The 20,724-nt window shown below is 47.5% G+C and overlaps 1 protein-coding gene across 2 annotated transcripts in view; it reads left to right on the top strand.

Moving 5' to 3' along the window:
• Window positions 1-19,881, top strand: part of UCHL3 (ubiquitin C-terminal hydrolase L3) — a 52,390-nt gene extending 32,509 nt beyond the window's left edge. For both annotated transcript variants that reach the window (XM_015417122.1, XM_015417121.1), the window contains 3 exons: window positions 13,270-13,345; window positions 19,232-19,290; window positions 19,654-19,881. In XM_015417122.1, the coding sequence (XP_015272608.1) occupies window positions 13,270-13,345; window positions 19,232-19,290; window positions 19,654-19,737 (219 nt within the window). In that variant the 3' untranslated portion in view covers window positions 19,738-19,881. The remainder of the gene's footprint in view (window positions 1-13,269; window positions 13,346-19,231; window positions 19,291-19,653) is intronic.
• Window positions 19,882-20,724: the final 843 nt, after the last annotated feature.

The raw sequence follows: 20,724 nt of genomic DNA, 5'->3' as shown, positions 1-20,724 counted from the left end.
GGCTCCTTACTGCCGGAGCTCCGCTCCTGTGCGCTCCCGCAGGAAATGACCCCTGGTCCTTCCAAGTACTTGACCCTGTTTAGTTTCTGAGATCTGACGAAATAGGTCTATACCATGCCACCTTCCCTACAAAACCCTCCCCCATAGCTATAGAAAATGAGGATATATGCAACCTGGGCTATTTATCTTGATGTGGGGTGGGGGCATAATTCAAAAGGCATTTTTAATGATTGACCTTGTAGCTGCTAGAGGCATAAAGTGCAAGGCCTAGACATAAAAGGTTAGTGTGCCTGCCGTAAGACCACTAGTAACATACCAAGGTTGTCCTTTGGGAATCTGACCAAGCCTGGTTCAGAATCCCTCTGTAGTATTTTCGAGACATATTTTGTTAAAGTGGTATGGAGAAGGTTGGTTCCATGCCCACTAACGGAACAACAGGGGAGCCAATGGCCCCTTTCCTATTAGAAAGTGTAACATGTTACATTAGCTTCCGTTAAGGCAGAAGTGTGGTGCATACCTGCTGGCACAAGGCTCTTCAGCCGTCTATAAATTGATGGTGTCGATGTATGCATGTGTGGCCCCTCCCCAAGCTACATACGCAGAGTTCTTTATAAATCTGTTTTTCTTTTTTCTTTTTTTAAGTACCCATAGGTACACTTTTATTAATTCTTTTAATCTACAACAAACAAATCTACACACTACAAACAGACACTCTACTACACATAATGTATATACCAAGAGTGCAGTTACATTATATGCTTATATGCAATTACTTAATTAATAAAAACGCCATTCTTCTATCTTCTGTGTTCTCAAGTCCATTGTGCTATCCTTGCCTAATCTTCTATTACATTTGCATTATACCAATCATAAAACGTTTCCCATACATCTGTTTTTCTGATAGTACTCAGTGTCCCCTCTAAGCTGAGTTAGTGTGAGCTAGCTCTTAGTTTTTTAGGCTCCAGCTCACACGTTTTTGTCTCAGCTCAGGAAGGAGGGCTCCAGAGCAAACTAATTTATGCAGTAGCCGCATCGCTCGCTCACAACTTTAATGCCAGTAGCTCACATAAGTAGAATTTTTGCTCACAAGACCCCACAGCTTAGAGGGGGCATCGATAGCATCCTTTTGTGCAAGTTGTGCAAACTGCAGAAAATAGCTAGAATGTATGGAGAGTAGCGCAAAGCTTCTAGTGGACACCTGGCTGAAGTAGATTAATAAAGTAAGACACATAGAGCTGGAGGAGACGCACAGAGTTACCCACCCCAGATTTAAATGCATGCTTTTTTCCCCTATACATGCTAGGCTTGTACATGTATGTTCATAATTGGATTGCAGTATTAATTGGGAACTTGAAAAAGTTGACTGCCCATCGTTGATAAACCAGACCTTCCTATCGCCTGATCCCACCTGTGGCACATGGCTTGCCCAGTGGTCAGCTGAAAGCCACTGAGTGATGAGACTCTGGCTGGCACGTACATGTGAACGAATGAAAGATTGCTGGACATGGTGTATCAGTCTGCTGTGGCATTAATTGAGATGCAATACTGTTCTAACAGCGGAAGTGAGTCCTGGAAAACATTAACATCGAAATAAGTAACATAAAGCATTGCACTTTGGAATCTCTTCCATTTCTGTTTCCCTAAACATATAAATTGCCATTTGTGTGTCCAGGGTTGGCCTATTTATGTTTTTATTGAATTCCCAAGCTCTGTTTTTCAGAGCAAAATACACATTTCCTGCCGTAGTTAACCTTCCCAAATGAATTTTTTGTTTCACTATCTTTTTAAAAGCTTTTTTAAAAAGTTTGTTTCTAGGTTAACAGGCTGTGGAAGAAAAATAAAGCAAAGTCTTTTTTTGCCAAGCAAGGACAAGATGGGAAGAAACGCAGGGTTAAATATTTGGTTCTTTGGCACTTCGGTGATGGGAGGACTTTGAGAATCTCAGCTTGTTAGGGTGCGTTCTCTGCACCTTGCCAACCTATTTTGCAGAACCAACAAGGATTTAATTGACAAAGCTTATCCATATCAAAACACCTGTTGGAGTCTTCTTGGTTTTAGTCTCACAAGGATTTTAAGTGCATTAAGAGTTCGTTAAGAGTTGACGTTCCCCCAATAAGCACTGATTGCAATGGAGTGGATCCTACCACTCCGCTAGGCAAAGTTGATTTCCCTGCTTTTCCTTTTTGGCTCCTAGCTTGAAGGAAGGCTAAGGAAGCTTCGTTCAACTTAACAGGTTCTTCCTCCAATGGAAGAGCTCCTTAAATTTGAGGAAAGTTCCTTAGATTGGAGAAAGACTGACTGTAGGATTGGAGAAAGACTAATTGTAGGAAAATTGGATCCACTCCAGTTACTTCTAATGAACCTGGTTTGAGGTCTCTTTGCAATATGTGTACTGAGATAGGATACAGTAGAATAAGGTCCATAACTACTGTGGGGCTTTTGAGTGCTCCACTCTCTTTCTTAAAGGCACAGCCTTACAAGAATTTTAAAACATTTTTTAAAGGCATGGACTCCTTTAAGCAGAGTGGGTTGCTATAGTTGACTAATTCCTGCATTGAGCAAGGGGGTTGGAGTAGGTGACCTCTAGGATCCCTTCTAACTCTGTCAAGAAACTGGTCTCCTTTTGGAGAGTTTTTCTGCCTAAGTATTAGCTTTCTTGACTATAGAAGTCCTCACCCCCACACTGCCAGCTTGTTATCAGAATTGTTGCTCAGGCTGGCCAAAGTGGTTAACTTGCAGCAGCTGAGAACTGTCATCTAAAGTGGTTGATAGCTTGCAGTTTAGAGATCTATCCTGGTAACAGCTTCCTTTTGGCTAAATGGTTAAGAACACCACCTGTGTAGAACAGACAGCTTGAGAAGACTCAGAGAGAGAAGAGTTAGCTAAGTCATAATCCTCAGAATTCTGACTTTTCTTTCTGCGTTGAGGACTTTAGCCCCACCATGAAAAAAAAAATTGCCCGACAAACAACAAAATTCTGGCTTTACGGGCCTGAGTAGAACAGTGTGGGAGCACTCATTTGCTTTTCTTTTTCAAAGGTGAAAGCACTGACCCCAATAAATGTCCAGAAATTTCAAAGCCATGGGAAGCAGCCATTTCTTTCCTGTTTTCCTGCTATTGGGGAGGGGGGGGGAGGATTTGGAGGAAAGAATGAAATAGATGGAATACTTTTCAAACCTAATCCTACTTGGCAGAAAATGCATCATTTGTAACTTAGTCTATAGCACTGTACTTGATTGGCATAAATGTCTCAGGTTTCTGTAGAAGCGCAGGTATACTCGAGAGAACAGCATACGTCCTAACGTTTGCCATCTATTAGGTAGTTGAATGTTAAAGAAAAACTGTATTATCTGAACAGAAGCAGTTTTGTACAGTGGTAGTCGGTGGGACCACCAGGATATTGCTAAACTTTATAACTTACAGCCTTTTGTCGCTTAAAAAGCCACGTTTAACCTAATGTAGTTTGGAAAGTGTTTGTTTACAGTATACGTAGGCATTGTATACAGTGTATACAATGCAGTGGGCTGTATACAATTGTATACGGTGTATACAATGCAGTGGGGCTGTCTTACATGAAAATTTTCCTGCTACACATTTTGAGAGTAAAACCCTGTTTTACTTCTAAGATGCATAAAGAAAAGAATCCTTAGGATCCTTTTTTCGCCTTGTTCCTCAATTTTCTTCTCAATTTTCCATCAGAATAACTGGAAAAAAAGTCCTGGTGGTGGGGAATCCCAATATTTCCATCTCTTTTTTCCTCCGGAGCCCCATCTCTAAGCATTCCCCCTCCTCACATTCTCCCTCTTGCCTGCCATTGGGCAAACCTTCAGCTCATACCACAGATGGTTTTTCTGAAGGGACAAGCTATAATAAAGCAATTGTCTTCCTTTCCCCCTGTGGATATCCTCCCCGGGGGTAATGCTACAATTTCTGGCGAAATGGTTACTTTAAATGGCCTGAAATCCATATGGGGCATGCAGTTGCTGACCATCCGGATATCCCGAAACGGTTCAGAAAACATTCTCCGTCTCTCTCTCTCTCAGATTGTATGAAATAGAACGGCGCGGCACACTCTTCGGCTGAAGCGGAGTGTGTCGCCGCGCGAAACTGTACGGTTGCCTTGCAGTCCAAAGTAGGTAAACTCTCTTTCTGTTTTGTTTTGTCTTTAATATCCCTGTAGTCTCCGACCTCCTCGCCGCCCTCTCCATCTACCTCATCCCAGCCTCAGTTTAGCCACTGCAAAATGAAGGCGTCACCCTTGCGTCGCTCCGCCTCCCTGACGCTGGTCAGATGCAATCACGTAGCTTCTGCAAAAGCTACAAGCCCCGTAAAGGCTCCAAGTCCGCCCGTCTGCCTTCAGCGTTGGAGGCCCACAATATCATTATCATCCATTGCGCTCCATTCTGTTGTAAGTGTAGCCTCTCTCTCTCTCTCCCCCCCCCCCCCCCGCCTCTTCTCTGCAGCAGCAGCTGCCACTCAACATTTAAACCTGAAGGTCCTTCTTTGCACCGCCTTGAGTCCCCTTTCGGACTTCACTTCTCTGCTTTACATCTTCATCCAGAGACTCTCTTTAATTACGGCAAAAAAAAGAGGAGAAGGTGATCCTTAATGGATTCTTCCGCTGGTTTCCCCATCTGCTAGGTGGCTGTTCTTCCTCTTTGGTGTTTTCGTTGGGGCCTGCTGACTTTCAGTTCTCTGCCGAATTGGTTTCTTTTACATCTGATCACGTAGGGCTTCCGTAGTCACTTGGCTTTATCATGAGCTCAGTGCTCTTCGCGCTTTCCAATCTTCTTTTAAAAAATAAAATAAAAATGAAACCATGGGTTAAATGTTCGCTTCTAAAGCATCCTGATTTTGTTGCATTTATAATGAAAAATCTTCCGGCTATTGACCGAAATTGCCCATTGTTCTCTTCGTTGTGATTAAGCCTTAGTTGATTTATTTTGGAAACAATTTTGAATCGTGCCTGTCTCCCTCAAATCTCCCTTCCCCCTTGATTTATTTAACCTGCACGTTATACGTTCAAATTTTAACCTTTTTGCTTTCTCAGGAGTAATTGTCCCCATCACTTTCCGTTTCAAGAGAGGCCGTGTTCCCAGGAGGGGAGAACCTGAGCATTACCTTTTTCGTGGGTACCAATCAATCCTCCCTCTAAGCTGTGGAGTCCTTTGTGAGCAAAAATTCTCCTTTGTGAGCGACTGGCATTAAAGTTGTGAGCGAGCGATTGGGCTGCTGCATAAATCAGTTTGCTCTGGAGCCCTCCTTCCTGAGCTAAGACAAAAAAATATGTGAGCCGGAGGCTAAAAAACTGTGAGCTCGCTCACACTAACTCAGCTTACAGGGAACACTGGTACCAATAACACTAACTTACTATTTGAACTATAACCTGAAGCCTTCATGCCCCGTCCCATCTAACGTTATCACCAGCATTACAGAAGGCATTAGCTTCATGTGTGAAGCGTGGCTTCGCTGTTAATGCCATTGCTCAGGGGTCATTTCGTAGAAAAAGAGGTGCAGGAGCTCATTAGCATAACTCATTAGCATAACTCTTTTGCATATGCCACACACCCCGACATCACCAGAAGTGTGTCAGAAGGCAACACCCACCGCTCAGGCTCCACTGGACTGTTTTGGATCGCTAGCTATTGGGGGGGGGAGGAACGTGCAGATCTGTCCTCGCAGAGGAGGGAGAGCTTGTACCTGAATAAAACTTGGTCTTAAAGGTGCCACTGGACTGTTTTGGACCGGGGGGCTGGGGGGGGGGCTCTGCAACTTACCTGGCTGCTTCTTGCTCTGCCTGAGGGCTGCTGGGAGCAGGGGGGGGGCTTGTTGCATGTGCCCGTCCCCTGGGCTCTTTACTGCCGGAGCTCCGGTCCTGTGCGCTCCTGCAGGAAATGACCCCTGCCATTGCTATATCTTTATAGGTGACATTTTATAAATTATGGAGGAAAGCCATTCTGTGGTACAAGCTATTGCACTGTCCATTGTGCAGAGTAGAGTGGCTTTGCCAACTCAGAGGGTTTCAGTAGCCTAAGTGACAGCGGTCTCACTTCTTTGTATGCAGACTACCAAAGGAGGGGGAAAAACGTCAAGGCAAATGTGGACTGGGAGTTTAGCAACTATCATACCAGTTGGCTTCCTCAAAACGTGTCTCAGCTGTATTTGTGTGTCTCAGCTGGGGTGGGGGGGCATTGTAGCCATGACAGACGTCTTTTGGGAAAGGGACCACCAAGAAGTATTGATCTGTAGAGCGTAGCTGCTACAATGCCTTTTTTTGTTGTTGGTGGTGTCATGTCACAGCTGACTTATGGTGACCCCGGTGGCATTTTCAAGGCAAGAGAGCGGTTCAGAGGTGGTTTCGCCATTGCCTGCCTCCACGACACACCCCTGGCATTCCTTGGGGGTCACCCATCCGAATACTAACCAGGGCGGACCCCGCTTAGCTTCTGAGATCTGGCGAGATCAGGCTAGCCCGGGTGATCCAGGTCAATGCCTGACAAAACCCAAAGCTTCTAACTGGTAGATAAAAACATCTCTTTGTCTGTTTTCAGGCCTGCTGCTTATATCCTGTTCTAAAAGCGATAGCGATGCAGGACTTGGAGACCTGCGGCAAGGAAGATTAAGGCCAGGAGGCGGCCTGGAGTGAAAAAAATGATGGGCAAGAGGCTTCATAGTCCTCTGGTGTGTGCTTAGCTTGGAGAAGGTCCTCAGTGTGTGTGTGTGTGTGCGCGCGCGCGCGCCAGGCCCGTAGCTACAGTGGGGCATCTCGGGGCTAGGCCCCCTGACTTACTGGGAAGGCCCCCCCCGGCTTCCCATCCAGCCCAGGGCCCCCAAGTGATGGCAGGTGCGGGGAAGGAGCCGGGTATTCCTTTAATTTAATTCAATCCAGTGCCCCCTAAGAAATGTAAATGCCTCCTGACTTTAAAAATCCTGGCTATGGGCCGTGTGTGTGCGTGCAAGATCACTGAAATAAGGTTACGCGCACATGCAGTTCTTGGCCAAGTACACTGCTAGTTGCCCTGGACCTGGCAGCTCGAATGCAGAACTGCTGCCTTTGGGGAAGGGAATCTTGCTCAGTGCCTGTTTGTCTCATCCTCACTGGGGTTTGCCTACACACCAGACTACAGGTTCTTACGTAGCCTACGCTGCTCACAAAGTGAAGAGGCACCATCCGCTTCTGCTTCCTTCTGGGCTATTCTGTAGAACATTCAAAGCAGGGATACACAGAGCTCTCCCTTGATAACCTTTTAAATATGTATCTATATGTGTGTGTGTGCAGCTGGAAGTCATCGTGACTTCTGGTGACTGACCCCTACCGGGGGGCTGGAGAATATTCAAACAGGTGGCTGAGTAAAGCCTGCCCCCGCCTCCCGACTTCTGGTATTCCAAGGAAGGTCTCCCATCGTCCAAGTACTGGCCAGAGCCGACCCTGCTTAGCTTCTGAGCAATGCTCTCCCTCTAAGCTGTGGAGTCTTTTGTGAGCAAAACTTTTGTGAGCTACGGGCATTGAAGTCGTGAGTGAGCCATTTGGCTGCTGCATAAATCAGTTTGCTCTGGAGCCACATCCTTCCTGAGCCAAGACAAAAATGCGTGAGCTGGAGGCTAAAAAACTGTGAGCTAGCCCACACTAACTCAGCTTAGGGGGAACACTGCTTCTGAGATCTGGCGAGATCGGGCTTGCCTGGGCTATATCCTGGTCAGGACTGCTTTGATAACCTTTGAGAGGTTTTTCATACACTCTGCTTGCACTGTTCTTTGTAAGCTTCCTCCATTTTATCTGTGTTTTTTAAAAAAAACTAAAAGTCCTGAAATCGTTTTGAAAACCTTTTAGAAGAAGAGATTGGATTTATACCCTGCCCTTCACTACCTTATACCTCGCCCTTCACTTCACCTTCAAAGGCGTCTCAGAGCGGCTTACAATCTCCTTTCCCTTCCCCTCCCCACAACAGACACCCTGTGAGATAGGCGGGGCTGAGAGAGCTCTGACAGAAACTGCTCTTTTTCAAGAACAGCTCTTATCAGAACTATGGTTTGCCCAAGGTCATCCAGCCAGGTGCAAGTGGAGGAGTGGGGAATCAAACCCTGTTCTCCCAGATTAGAGTCCACGCCCTTAACCCCTACACCAAACTGGCTCCTATGGGAAAGGAATTTCAGCCTCTTTATCATTCAAAGCTTGCCCATCCATCCATTGGTCTAGCAAGATTGGGCTTGTCTACTCCAAGTGGCAAATGGTTCTCTGGGGTCTTAGGCAGAGGTCTTCCACACCACCTGCGGCCTGATGCTTTTAACTGGAGATGCCGGGGATTGAACCTGGGACATCCAGCATGCCAAGCAGAGGCTCTTCCCCTGAGCCACGCCCCCTCCCTTAAAATCAACTATCCTTATTTGACTTTCTTCCCGTTCTGAAGCCTTTTTCGCTTGTACAAGGACTTCCAGTTAATACCCCAGATGTCAAAACAGGTGGCAACAGATCTGTTTAGGACGACAGTTCTACCAGTACGGCACTTTTTTTTTTTGCAGCAGGATGTGGGCTCAGCACTAATACCACCCAACCTGGCCGTTGGGAGGTCACTCACGCTTGCGACTTAAGTCATCTTAGAATGGAACGATCCTGAAAGCTGCTTAGTTGAAATCCAAGGCTCTGAAGTCGGTTTCGATATTAAACGGGCATTATGAATTCTTGGCTCAGATCCCGTGCTCAATCTCTGCCGATGGATGGGATTCCAGCCAGTGGAGCACAACCTCCACCCCCCTCTTTCTGGATGTCTCCCAAAATACTGCAGCTTGGGGACAGGGAACCTTTAGCAGCTGCACTGGGGAGGGACAGAAATCACCCCTCTTCTGTCTGGGGAAGCCCCTCCGTTGGATCTGACTTGTTGTCTTCAACCTCAGGGTGTGATGGATATTCATTAGGCCATTACTTGGGTGATGACAGGGCAACTAAACCAGAGTGTAGGTTTGTGAGGTCCCCTCCCCCGGCCACCAGCAGGAGATTTGGGGCAGCGTTGCCAGATATTTATATGCCAGGTATTGAAAACAGATCAGCCAATATCCTGATGCCCCTATATAAATCAATGGTGAGACCTCATTTGGAATACTGTGTGCAGTTCTGGTCACCACACCTTAAAAAGGATATTATAGCTTTGGAAAAAGTGCAGGGGGGGGACAACAGTGGGAGGGCTTCTAGTGTCCTGGCCCCACTGCTGGACCTCCTGATGGTACTTGGTATTTTTGGCCACTGTGTGACACAGAGTGTTGGACTAGATGGGCCTTTGGCCTGATCCAACATTGGCGTCTCTTATGTTCTTATGTTCTTATGATCCAGACTGGGAAACTCCTGGAGATTTGGGGATGGAGCCTTGGGAGAGTAGGGAACTGAGTGCGGTACAATGCCACAGAGTCCATCCTCCAAAGCATCCCTTTTTTCCAGGGGAACTGATCTCCGTAGTCTGGAGATGAGCTGTAATTCTGGGGGATCTCCAGGTCTCACCTGGAGGCTGGCATCCCTACAAGTAGTACACCTGCTCCAATGCGTTCTTTAAAATCTCTGCATTTCCGTTTCTTATGCCCGGATTTGCTACTCTGTTGTTGCTCTCCCTGAACAGGGTTGACAGTGTGGCAGCTGTTGTAGTCTCCAGTTCATGGGCAGGAAGAAAACGGTCATGTTACCTTTTTGGAGGGGCCTCCTAGAAATCCTATGACTGTACAATGCACACACAAAAAAAATGACATTGGTTTGTGCCTTGCAGGGAAAGGCGACCGAAAGGTCTGCACGCTAGGCCACTGACCAGTCAGAAACTACCCACCAGCAGCCTGACGTAAGACTGTGGTCAAGTTTGGGGGGGGGGGTTGCCACGTGTTCCGTGAAACCAAGAATGCCACTAGAGGGGGGCAGCTGATCTTCTGGTGTTTTGTTTGTTTTAAATGATAGTGTCATTTATGAGCAAGGACGGGAGGCAGACCTGCAAGCAGAGCATGGCTTGTTTCTACTGCCCACTTGGAAGAGTTGCTGGAGGGGAGGGGAGAGGAGGGGCCGTGGCTCAGTAGCAGAGCATCTGCTTGGCATGCAGAAGGTCCCAAGTTCAGTCCCCAGCACCTACAGCTAAAAAGGGACTGCCTGTGACCCTGGAGAGCTGCTGCTAGTCTGAGTAGACGACACTGACTTTGATGGACCCAGGGGTCATTTTGTAGAAAAAGAGGTGCAGGAGCTCATTAGCATACCATATTTGCATATGCCACACCCCCTGACATCACCGGAAGTGTGTCAGAAGTCAACAAACACCACTCAAGCTCCACTGGACTGTTTTGGGTTGCTAGCTATTGGGGGTGGGAACGACGTGCAGATCTGTCCTCACAGAGGAGGGAGAGCTTGTACCTGAACAAAACTTGGTCTTAAAGGTGCCACTGGACTGTTTTGGACCGGGGGCGGGGGGAGCTCTGCAACTTACCTGGCTGCTTCTTGCTCTGATGGAGGGCTGCTGGGAGCAGGGGGTGGGGCTTGTTGCATGTGCCCGCCCTCTGGGCTCTTTACTGCCAGAGCTCCGCTCCTCTGCGCTCCTGCAGGAAATGACCGCTAGGGTCTGATTCAGTAGAAGGCAGCATCATGTATGGCCGTGGTGGCTCAGAGGTTAAGACGCTGAACTGCAGACCAGAAGGTCGGTAGTTCGGCCGTTCGAGACCCGAGTGCCGCGTGATGGAGTGAGTTCCCATCTCTGGTCCCAGCTCCTGCCCAACCTAGCAGTTCGAAAGCAAGAAACTGCAAGTAGATCAATTCTTCGGTGGGAAGGTAACAGTGTTCCGTGTGCCTCGGCATCTAATCAAGCCGGCCACATGACCACGGAAGCGTCTTCGGACAGCGCTGGCTCTTCGGCTTGGAAACGGAGATGAGCACCACCCCCTAGAGTCAGATTTGACTGGCTTTCGAGCAAGGGAAACCTTTTAGCCTCATGTATACATGTTTGTTCATCTTCAGTACAGCCGTGACTTGTTGTTTCCTTCACACAACGGAGTTTTGGAATTCTGGATCAGATCCAGACTAAAATTTCCAGAAATTAGGTGGGGGGTGGGTGATCCCTACCGATTCCTCTCTCCCTGCAGCAGAGCGCCATTTGTGTCTCGTGCTCTTCTTTGTCCCGGGAGCAGAATTTCAGGGAGACCAATGGGCCGCAGCAGGACAGGGAAAGGAAGGCAGGCCTGTGTTCCGCTGACCGAAGTGCCCTTGTGCGAGCAGAAAGTTTAGTCTGGATCCTGCCCTGAGTGATACTCTTTATACTGTGCTATCGGTTTTCAAGGTGAGAGCCAAGTACAAGAAATCTTCACTTTTCTCTGTTGCAGTTGTTAAAAAACTCCCTCCAAACTATGGGCTGGTCTTGGTGGTCCGGGATAAAAGCCAAATAGGAAACATGCCCAATGAATCATCTGCACGTGCAGAAACGCTATAATTCAAGTTGCAGGCTCTCACTCTTGAAGTAACAATTCATTGTAAAAATACGTTTTTATAGGATTTATTTTTCGTATATTTTCTTTTACGGATTTTCATTAGAAGTTTAAAATGATTGGGGGGGGATTTGGGGTTAAAAATACGTTTTTAAAGCTAATTTTTGTTTTGCTGTAACAAGTTGGTTTTGCGGTATCGGAAATACTAAGCTCGTTGACAGTTTTCTAGTTCTAATTAAGTTAATGCTTCGGAAAGACGTCACCAGTTTCTGCTGGGTTGAGTGGCCAGCCCTAATGGACTTGAGGAGGACCTAACCATGTGCCGCACCGTCTCCGGCCCCACCCTGGGCCCTGTCAGACCACACGTGCACTGGGCTCCCAGCACCTTTTGCATCTGCTCCCAGGTGTTTGGGGGGGTCCATTTTGGATCAGGGCCATAGGGAAAGGGGGCTTCGGCCTCCTTCCTGAGCCATTTTCCTGACCTGAAATTTCCATGGGAAGGACTTGCTGTCTTGGGAAAACATACATGGGATGCCTTGAGGCCTGGTGTGGGTATAATAGTGAGATCATGGTTTGGCCATCAGGCCTGATTCTTCCTCTTCTTCTGAGAGCCAGTTTGGTGTAGTGGTTAGGAGCGCGGACTCTAAGCTGGGAGAACCGCGTTTGATTCCCCACGCCTCCACATGCAGCTGCTGGCGTGACCTTGGGTCAGTCACAAGTTCTGTCAGAGCTGTTCTCTCAAGGGCAGTCCTCGAAAGAGCTCCCTCAGCCCCACCTACTTCACACGGTGTCTGTTGTGGGAAGGGGAAGGAGCTCGAGACTCCTTCGGGTAGTGAAGGGCGGGATATAATTCCAATCTCTTCTCCTCCTCTCCCTTCCCCGTGTGCAGTGATCCCCATTCCTTCCCTCGACAAACCGCACTCTGCTGTTCGATTGGAACTGGTCAATTGTGGTTCTGCCCGTGTCCTCTGAAGTGAAACCGGAACCCATGGTTTGGAATAGACTTTCAGTTAGAATTTAGTGGCCATTTAGTGATTTGGACAGAAAGGTTTGCCTGAGGCAGGAGGTCAGGCAGGGGGCTGGAGTAAAGGCAGAGATGGGATGGAAGAGGAGGGGGGCCGGGGGCCTGAGCCTTGGACCCGAGAGCTAATCCACGCTTTGGCCTGTTAGGTAGGCTTGCCAGCCCCCAGGTGGGGCCTGGGGATCTCCCGCTTTTACAACTGATCTCCAGCTGACAGAGATCAGCTTCCCTGGAGAAAATGGCTGCTTTGAAGGGGGGACTCTGTGGCATTGTACCATGGTGAGGCCCCTCTCCTCCCCAAACCCCCCTCTCCCGGATCCACCCACAAAGTCTCCAGGTATTTTCCAACCCAGACTTGGCAACCCTACTGTTAGGTCCTAGCTGGTCTGCTGTATTTTTAGCATAGTTGCTTCGGAGTATGGGGTTGCGTGCACGGGAACTCTGAAGCGTGTGTGAGAGGGATGTAGTCAGTGTTTGTCTTGTCAGCATTATTTTACGAATGCCGGCACCAAACACTGTGCTGTAGTGGCCTGCCCATCGCTCGTCCAGTCCTTTGACGGTATCCCTTCTCCATCGGCTGGCTTCTGAACTGAAAGGGTCTTTTGGCCCTTAATCCTTGAGGTGTGTAGTAGACTGGCCTCAGCAGTGAAGGAAAAGGCATCCTTTGGGGGTCTCAGAAGCCTTCTGGTCTTTTTTATGTCGCGTGTGATTATTTAAATGATGCTCTGAATCCAGGTTCAGATGATTGTGTTCCTGTATTGCATAAATACTGTTTCGCTAACCGTCTGTCCATGTTCCTTCTTCTCTTGCAGGCACCTAGTATAGATGAAAAAGTAGATCTCCACTTTATTGCATTAGTAAACGTTGGTGGCAGTCTCTATGAACTGGGTAAGGTCAAACCACTCTCTTCTTTTACAACTAGAATAAATCTTGTCAGCTAATACCCATTCGTTCCTAATATTTGACTGTATTAACTCCCACTTTCCTGTTCTGCTTTTCGCCAGGGTGGATAAGCAGCAACTATATATACATACATACATACATACATACATACATACATACATACATACATACATACATACATACACATATATACATTTAGTATATTAAACATAACTTGGCTCAATTCATTATATCTTTTTTTGTTTTAAAAGTCTCACAACACTTGCCTTTCATCCAAATAAGCACACAATTTCTATTGAGAATAGTAATCCTAGAATTCCAGGATATTAGAACCCTAAATTTAAAAGAATCGGGGGGGGGGGAGAAGGGGATTGTTGGAAACAAATTGATAATCTGACAGCTTTCAGTTAAAAAGATGTTACTTATTTCTGTACAAGCAGTAGTTTTTCCTTTTATTTATTTATTTTATTCGATTTATATCCTGCCCTCCCTGCATGGCAGGCTCAGGGCGGGCTACATCAGATTTAATAAAAATACAATATATAAAATACAAAGGAATTGGTAAAAATACAATTAAAACACTAATAAATTAATTTACAACTATATCCTTCAGCCGGTGCAGTTGCCCTGGGAATTAAGTCTCATAGATGCCATCTCTGGTAAGCGGTTCTGACCCACTGAAGGGGAGACCCAAAAAAGGAGGAGGGACGTCCGTCACGCTAGTTAAAAGCCTGGCGGAAGAGCTCCATCTTGCAGGCCCTGCGGAACTGTAAAAGATCCCGCTGGGCCCTGATCTCGTATGGGAGCTCATTCCACCAGGTAGGGCCCAGGACTGAAACATTATTGAAGTGACATAGTTGACCAGTGATAGCTGGTTGGTCCAGCTGGGGGAGGCGGGTGCTCTTCCTCATGAGTTTCAGGGGTCCCATCCAATGCTCCCTCTAAGCTGTGGAGTCTTGTGAGCAAAATTTCTACTTTGTGAGCTACTGGCATTAAAGCTGTGAGCGAGCGATTTGGCTACTGCATAAATTAGTTTGCTCTGGCACTATCCTTCTTGATCTGAGACAAAAAAATGTGTGAGCCGGAGGCTAAAAAACCTGTGAGCTAGCTCACACGAACTCATCTTAGAGGGAACACTGGTCCCATCTAGTTAATATATCGAATTATCAATATGGCCCTTTCTGTGGATACTTAAATCCAGAGGATGGAGCCATGATAGACAAGGCAGATCTTAATACAAACCTGAGGAAAGCCCCAGGTTTGCAGAAAAACTTGACGGATTGAACCCCCTGAAATAGAAACAGTGCCTCTGCACCTCTAAGAAATGGATGTCTTCTGAGACCTCACTGGCCCTTGTGAGGACTGCAAGGAAAACAACTATCTCGCCAGCCTTCAAACATTCGTTTCTTTAAGGAAAAGGCAGAGGGAGCAGGGCATGGCAGCACTCTTGAACAGGATTATTTTGGCCTCTCAGTCCACCCCTGTTCCCCTCCCTCCTATCCTGGAGGGAGGACTAATTGGAGCTAGCTCTGGCAGCCGCTACTGAGCAGCTTGCTGTCCTGTGCAGAGGTGAGACAGACGTCCCTGGGGCCAGGGACCCACCAGAAGGTGTTGATTGGCAGATCGTAAAACCCTTTGGGGCTCAGAGAGTGTGTGATGGATGATGTCTAAAGAATTAGGATGGGTACAGTGCAATCCTGTGCAAAGTCACTCCAGTCTAAGCCCATATATATATCAATGTGCTTAGACTGGAGTAACTCTGCATAGCACTGCGCTCTTAGGATCCTGCACTGGACTCGTTGAGGAATCTGGTTCCGTGCTTGAAATTCTGGATCTTGCCACGTGACTTATTCTCAGTGATGCCAGATTTAAACATGGCTGCATTCAGACGTCACATGTAGCCAGAGTTACATGTGGGGGCGGCCTGTGTCTCAGTGGAAGTGGACCGTCGCATGCAGAAGGTCCCAGGTTCAGTCCTTGGCTTCTCCAGTTAAAAGGGACCAGGCAGGTAGGTGGTGTGAAAGGCCTCAGCCTGGGAACGTGGGGATCGCTGCCAGTCTGAATCAAGAGTAGTGATCTTGGTAGATCCGTGGTCTGATCCAGCAGAAGGCGGCTTTATGTGTGTTCAAAGGAAATATGTACTAAGGACTGCAGGTGAACATGCACTCTGGTAATCCACAACAGACAAATGTATGCAGAGTTTTTTCCTGTTGCCCCAGAGGGTTGGATCAGAACCAACAGGTTGAAATTGAATCAGAAGAGTTTTTGACTAAACAATAGGAAGGACTTCCTGACAGTTAGAGCGGTTCCTCAGTGGAACAGGCTTCCTCGGGAGGTGGTGGGCTCTCCTTCTTCAGAGGTCTTTAAACAGAGGCTAGATGGCCATCTGACAGCAATGCTGATTCTGTGAACTTAGGCAGATCATGAGAAGGGAGGGCAGGAAGGGTTGTCTCAGTGCTTGGTTCTCGTGGCCCTTCCTTACACGCCCAGGGAAATGCCGATCGCCACTTTGGGGTCAGGGAGTGATTTTTCTCCAGGCCGAGTTGGCCAGGGATCCTGGAGGGTTTTGTCATATTCTGGGCATGGAACAAGGGGTCACTGGGGGTGGGGGGAGGTATTTGTGAATTTCCTGCATTGTGCAGGGGGTTGGACTAGATGACCCTGGAGGTCCCTTCCAACTCTCTGAATAAATGAAATAAAATAGATCCTGGTCTGAGGCTCCACCCCCTAGGCTGTCCTGGCTCTCCCTCGTCTTCACGCACTGATCTCTTAAATTCAATTTGCGTCTTGGCATTTTTGAAGAAGCAGCTACATCGCCTTTTCCTGCCTGGAGTTTTACGAGCCTTTGTTGATACGGAAGGCTCAGCTAGATGAGAGGCTGGAGTTCTCTGCTCTTTAAATTTCCATTAGCAGCAGCTGTGTGAGTGTGTGAGGTGAGCTGGGGGAGGGAGCAGGGAGGGGGGGGGTTAATGCCTCTCCTGGAGCCCCTGTTTGCACAGACAAGGCAAACTTAAGGCAGGGTACTGTTTTTCTTCGTAGTGGTGCAAATAGCAATTCCAGAAGGAGCAGTTGGGGGGCATTTGGGGGTGGGAGAGACAGGGCAGAGGGGATCCTTCCTTCCTCCCTCCTCACCAGCTGACTGTTAATGGGAATCTAAAAAGGAGGTGTGGTGGCTCAAGTGGTTAAGACGCTGAGCTGCAGGCTGTGGAAGGTCAGTAGTTCAGCAGTTCGAGACCCAAGTGTGCTGCATGATGGAGTGAGCTCCCGTCTCTAGTTCCAGCTCCTGCCAACCTAGCAGTTTGAAAGCAAGAAATTGCAAGTAGATAAATAGGAACCACTTTGGTGGGAAGGTAACAGCGTTCCGTGCGCCTCGGTGTTTAGTCATGCCGGCCACATGACCATGGAAACATCTTCGGACAGCGCTGGCTCTTCGGCTTGGAAACAGAGATGAGCACCACAACCCTAGAGTCGGATTCGACTGGCTTTCGAGCATAGGAACCTTTACCTTTAAAAAGATGGGGATATCCAGTCACCAGTGCTCCCTGTAAGCTGTGGAGTCCTGTGAGCAAAAATTCTACTTTGTGAGCTACCGGCATTAAAGTTGTGAGCGAGCGATTTGGCTGCTGCATAAATCAGTTTGCTCTGGAGCCAGCCCTTCCTGAGCTAAGACAAAAAAGTGTGAGTTGGAGGCTAAAAAACTGTGAGCTGGCTCACACTAACTCGGCTTAGAGGGAACACTGCCAGTCACAGATCTGTCCCCTTAAGCTAAACTCGGGCTGTAGGTCAGTATTTTAAGCAGGGCTTGCTTTTTTTTTTTTCCTGGGGGAAAGTGCCGGAATGGAGTTCCTGAACCTCTTTTGACAAAACTCTTTTGAAAATGTTTAAAAAGTTCATGAGTTTTCAGGATACAGATCGAAAACTTCCATTTCCCTCTTGAGAGTTCCGGCAACCTTCTCCCCCCCCCCCCCGCCCAAACCTGATTTTAAGCAATGCAGGATTATCACCTTTGATACTTTCTGTGAGAATGAGTTCCCCATGGAAGGTCTCCGACTGAGTCCCCGGTGTGCCTCTTGATTAAAAGATCCCTGTGTGTGGCTGGAGGGCGCGCAACAGAGCATCCTCGCTAAAGCCGAGCAGGGCTGGGCCCTGGTATCTTCGATATCGACTGCCTTTGGGATCCATGGTGGAAGAAGCGTGGGGTGTGAATTAGGGTTGCCAGCCCCCAGGGGCCACCTGGAGATTCCCCACTATTATAGTTGTTTTCCAGACAACTGGAGAAAAGGGCCACCGCAGAAGGTGAACTCTGTGGCATTATATACTCCGTAGAGATCTCCCCAAATCCCACCCTCCCCATGGTCCACTCCCCCAATCTCCGGGTGGTTCCCAGCCAAGGCTCCCTCTAAGCTGTGGAGTCCTGTGAGCAAAAATTCCACTTTGTGAGCCACCGGCATTAAAGTCGTGAGCGAGCGATCCGGCTGCTGCATAAATCAGTTTGCTCTGGAGCCATCCTTCCTGGGCTAGGACAAAAATGTGTGAGCCGGAAGCTAAAGAACTGTGAGCTAGCTCACACGAACTCAGCTTAGAGGGATCACTGTTCCCGACCCGGAACTGGCAACCCTGGATCAATGCAGCCAGAAATCTCAAGCGACTGGGCCTGAGATTTCGCAGAGCCGCTCTCCTCCACCCACCCCTGTTACAAGCCATTAGCAAAACTCTCGGAAGGAATCGGAGCGACTGCAGCCCTCAGAACGGGCTTGTAAAAGATAACGGCCGACAGTCCCTAAAATCTGCTTTTACTTGTGGGCTTGAAGCCTGTCCCAATAATAGCTTGCGTTGGGTTTCAGGAGCACCGCATATAAACACAGAAAGCTTGTGTTCTGCCATAGGAAACAGGCTATTTATATTTATAGGTAACCATTTCTAATTACTTTTCCCAGAATAACTTTGGGAATGGAGTAAAAAAAAAAATGTAGCTTGCGAAAATATGGGTGCGTTCAGCTTTAGGCCTGTGGAATGTAACCAGGAATGTGCAGTGCAGGACTGCCTCCTGGGTTCTCAGACATTCAGAAGTCGTCCAGCGCAGTAAACATCAAAAATGGTCCAAATGTAATTCTTCATATAAACATTATGGAGATAGGCTTCCTAGTTAGTTTCAGCTGCTTATCTAAGAGTAAGAGTCCAGTAGCACCTTAAAGACTAACAAAATTTGTGGCAGGGTAGGAGCTTTCGTAAGTCACTGCTCACTTCAGTGACAGATTCAGCTAGAAGGTGAGCAAATCTGTCCTTATATCTTGGAGAGTCAAGTGGTTTCAGTTGCTGAATGACCACACCAGACAAACGACAATAGCAGGTGTGATTGGATTTGGTGTGATATGCAAAGGGATTGTAGGCGTGAAGACAGGAAACCTAGGTCTTGATTCAGTCCAGCAGAATTCTTATCGAATTCTTACCGAAGGTTAAAAAAAAATCACATATGGATATGGTCAGTGAATAACTGGGCAGCATGAAACTACAAGCAGGTTTGCCAGCCCACAGGTTGCCTTCCCCGACACGATGACATCACTTCAGGTGACATCATTGCATTGGTTGGGATGCCCCCCCCCCAAATCCCCCCACCACGATGGCGAGGGGGCCTGGCAGCCCTTACTACAAATCAAAGCCTGTCTGGTTTTCAGCAGAAAGGAACTTCTGTTGGATGGTGGCGGAAAACGTCAAAGGGAAGGAGGTGGCAGAAATGACTTCGATTGGACCAATGGAAAGCATTAAGAAAAGCCGTTAGTATAGTGTTGTGTTGCTAGCGGGGAAGAGGTTGTTTTCTGAATGCCGTGCCTTTCCCAGAGCAGGATTAATGAAGTGTGTTTGTCCCTACAGACGGACGGAAGCCTTTCCCAATAAATCACGGCCAGTCGAGTGATGCCACGTTCTTAGAGGTACGGTTTTTCAAGGGCTCCTGTACTGCCCGTGTTTCACTGACATGGAATGATGTGTGTGTTAACAGGCACTGTCGTAACCTCTGCAACTGTGATGTATGCTAAAATATGTAGCCTCACATAGCAGCATTTAAGTTTGCGCACGGAGTATGGTTCACTCTTGGCAGTATTCAGTTTGCAGTTTGAACTTGAGAGTCGCTTCTGATCTGTCCGAAAGCTTGCTAGCCGTATAGCGGGAAAACCTTTTTCCCCCCGCATGCAATCTGTCAGTAAGACAGTAATTGATCACTTGTGTGGCTTGTACCATTGTTTCTTTAAACTGAATTGCATCTTCTTCTTCTTCTTTTGTTTGTTTCTTACTAGGATGCCATAGAAGTATGCAAGAAATTCATGGAGCGTGACCCAGATGAATTAAGATTTAACGCAATTGCTCTGTCAGCAGCCTAAATTATTCTTAAGTGGCGGTGAAAAACCCCGTGCATCGAAGTATTGTAACAATCATGCTTTTGCCATGGATGACACTTTTGATACCTCCCAAGTAACACGTTGATGCAGATTAAAATCCCAATTTGTCCTATATCTCTTGTGGACCGTTCCTTCTCCTCCATTACTTTGAGTGACTCTAGATGACTCGTATTCCACAAATGTCACTATGGTAACGAAAAGCAGCAGTGCCTATTGGTTCGTACCCCTTTTTTCCCTGAATGCGAGGACTCATAATTATCCCGTTATAGAAACACGGGTGCTTTGCCTTGGGTAGTGACCAGGCAATGGCAGATATGGCCACCCGCCAGTCCTTTCACAACAACCGCTGGGGAACACCTTCCTCGCAGTAGTAGAAATCACTCGCAAGTCATTCTCAACAGGAGAGTGTGTCGGTCAGGAGTACTCCAATGTACAAAGTAACTGAAGTGGACTTCACTGTCTTATCCGAAGAACTCTTTCCATAAACAGTCGCCAGCTTGATAAGGTACTCCTGCGCAAGTTAAAAAGTTGATAAGCACATGCACTGAAACGGGGATGTACAAAACTACTGGTATTCTCAAAGCCATAGGGAGCCAGAAGCTTTGGGGGTTTTTTACGACATAAACTGCGACACAAATTGGGTGGTTGTCATTTCAGAGAGAAGCTGCGTTGGTCTTCAGTAGGTGAGCATAGATTCCAGTCCAGTTGTACCTTTGAGACCAACAGGTATGAACTCTCGAGGGTCAAAATCTCCCTTTGTCAGATGCCTTGAAAGCTTATACCTCCAAAAACTTGTTGGTCTCTAAGGCGCTGCTGGACTCAAATCCGTCTCTCAGGTGACCTGGTTTGATAACGGGTTTAGTGCTACTTGTGGAGCTGCGGTGGCTCAAGTGGTTAAGACGCTGAACTGCAGGCTGTGGAAGGTCAGTAGTTCAGCAGTTCGAGACCCGGGTGTGCCGCATGATGGAG

Source organism: Gekko japonicus, unplaced genomic scaffold, assembly GCF_001447785.1.
Source record: "Gekko japonicus isolate JY-2015 unplaced genomic scaffold, Gekko_japonicus_V1.1 scaffold902, whole genome shotgun sequence".
Taxonomy (NCBI): Eukaryota; Metazoa; Chordata; class Lepidosauria; order Squamata; family Gekkonidae; genus Gekko; species Gekko japonicus.
Note: the sequence above shows the minus strand (reverse complement) of the source record. Positions and strands in the feature narration are given on the sequence as shown.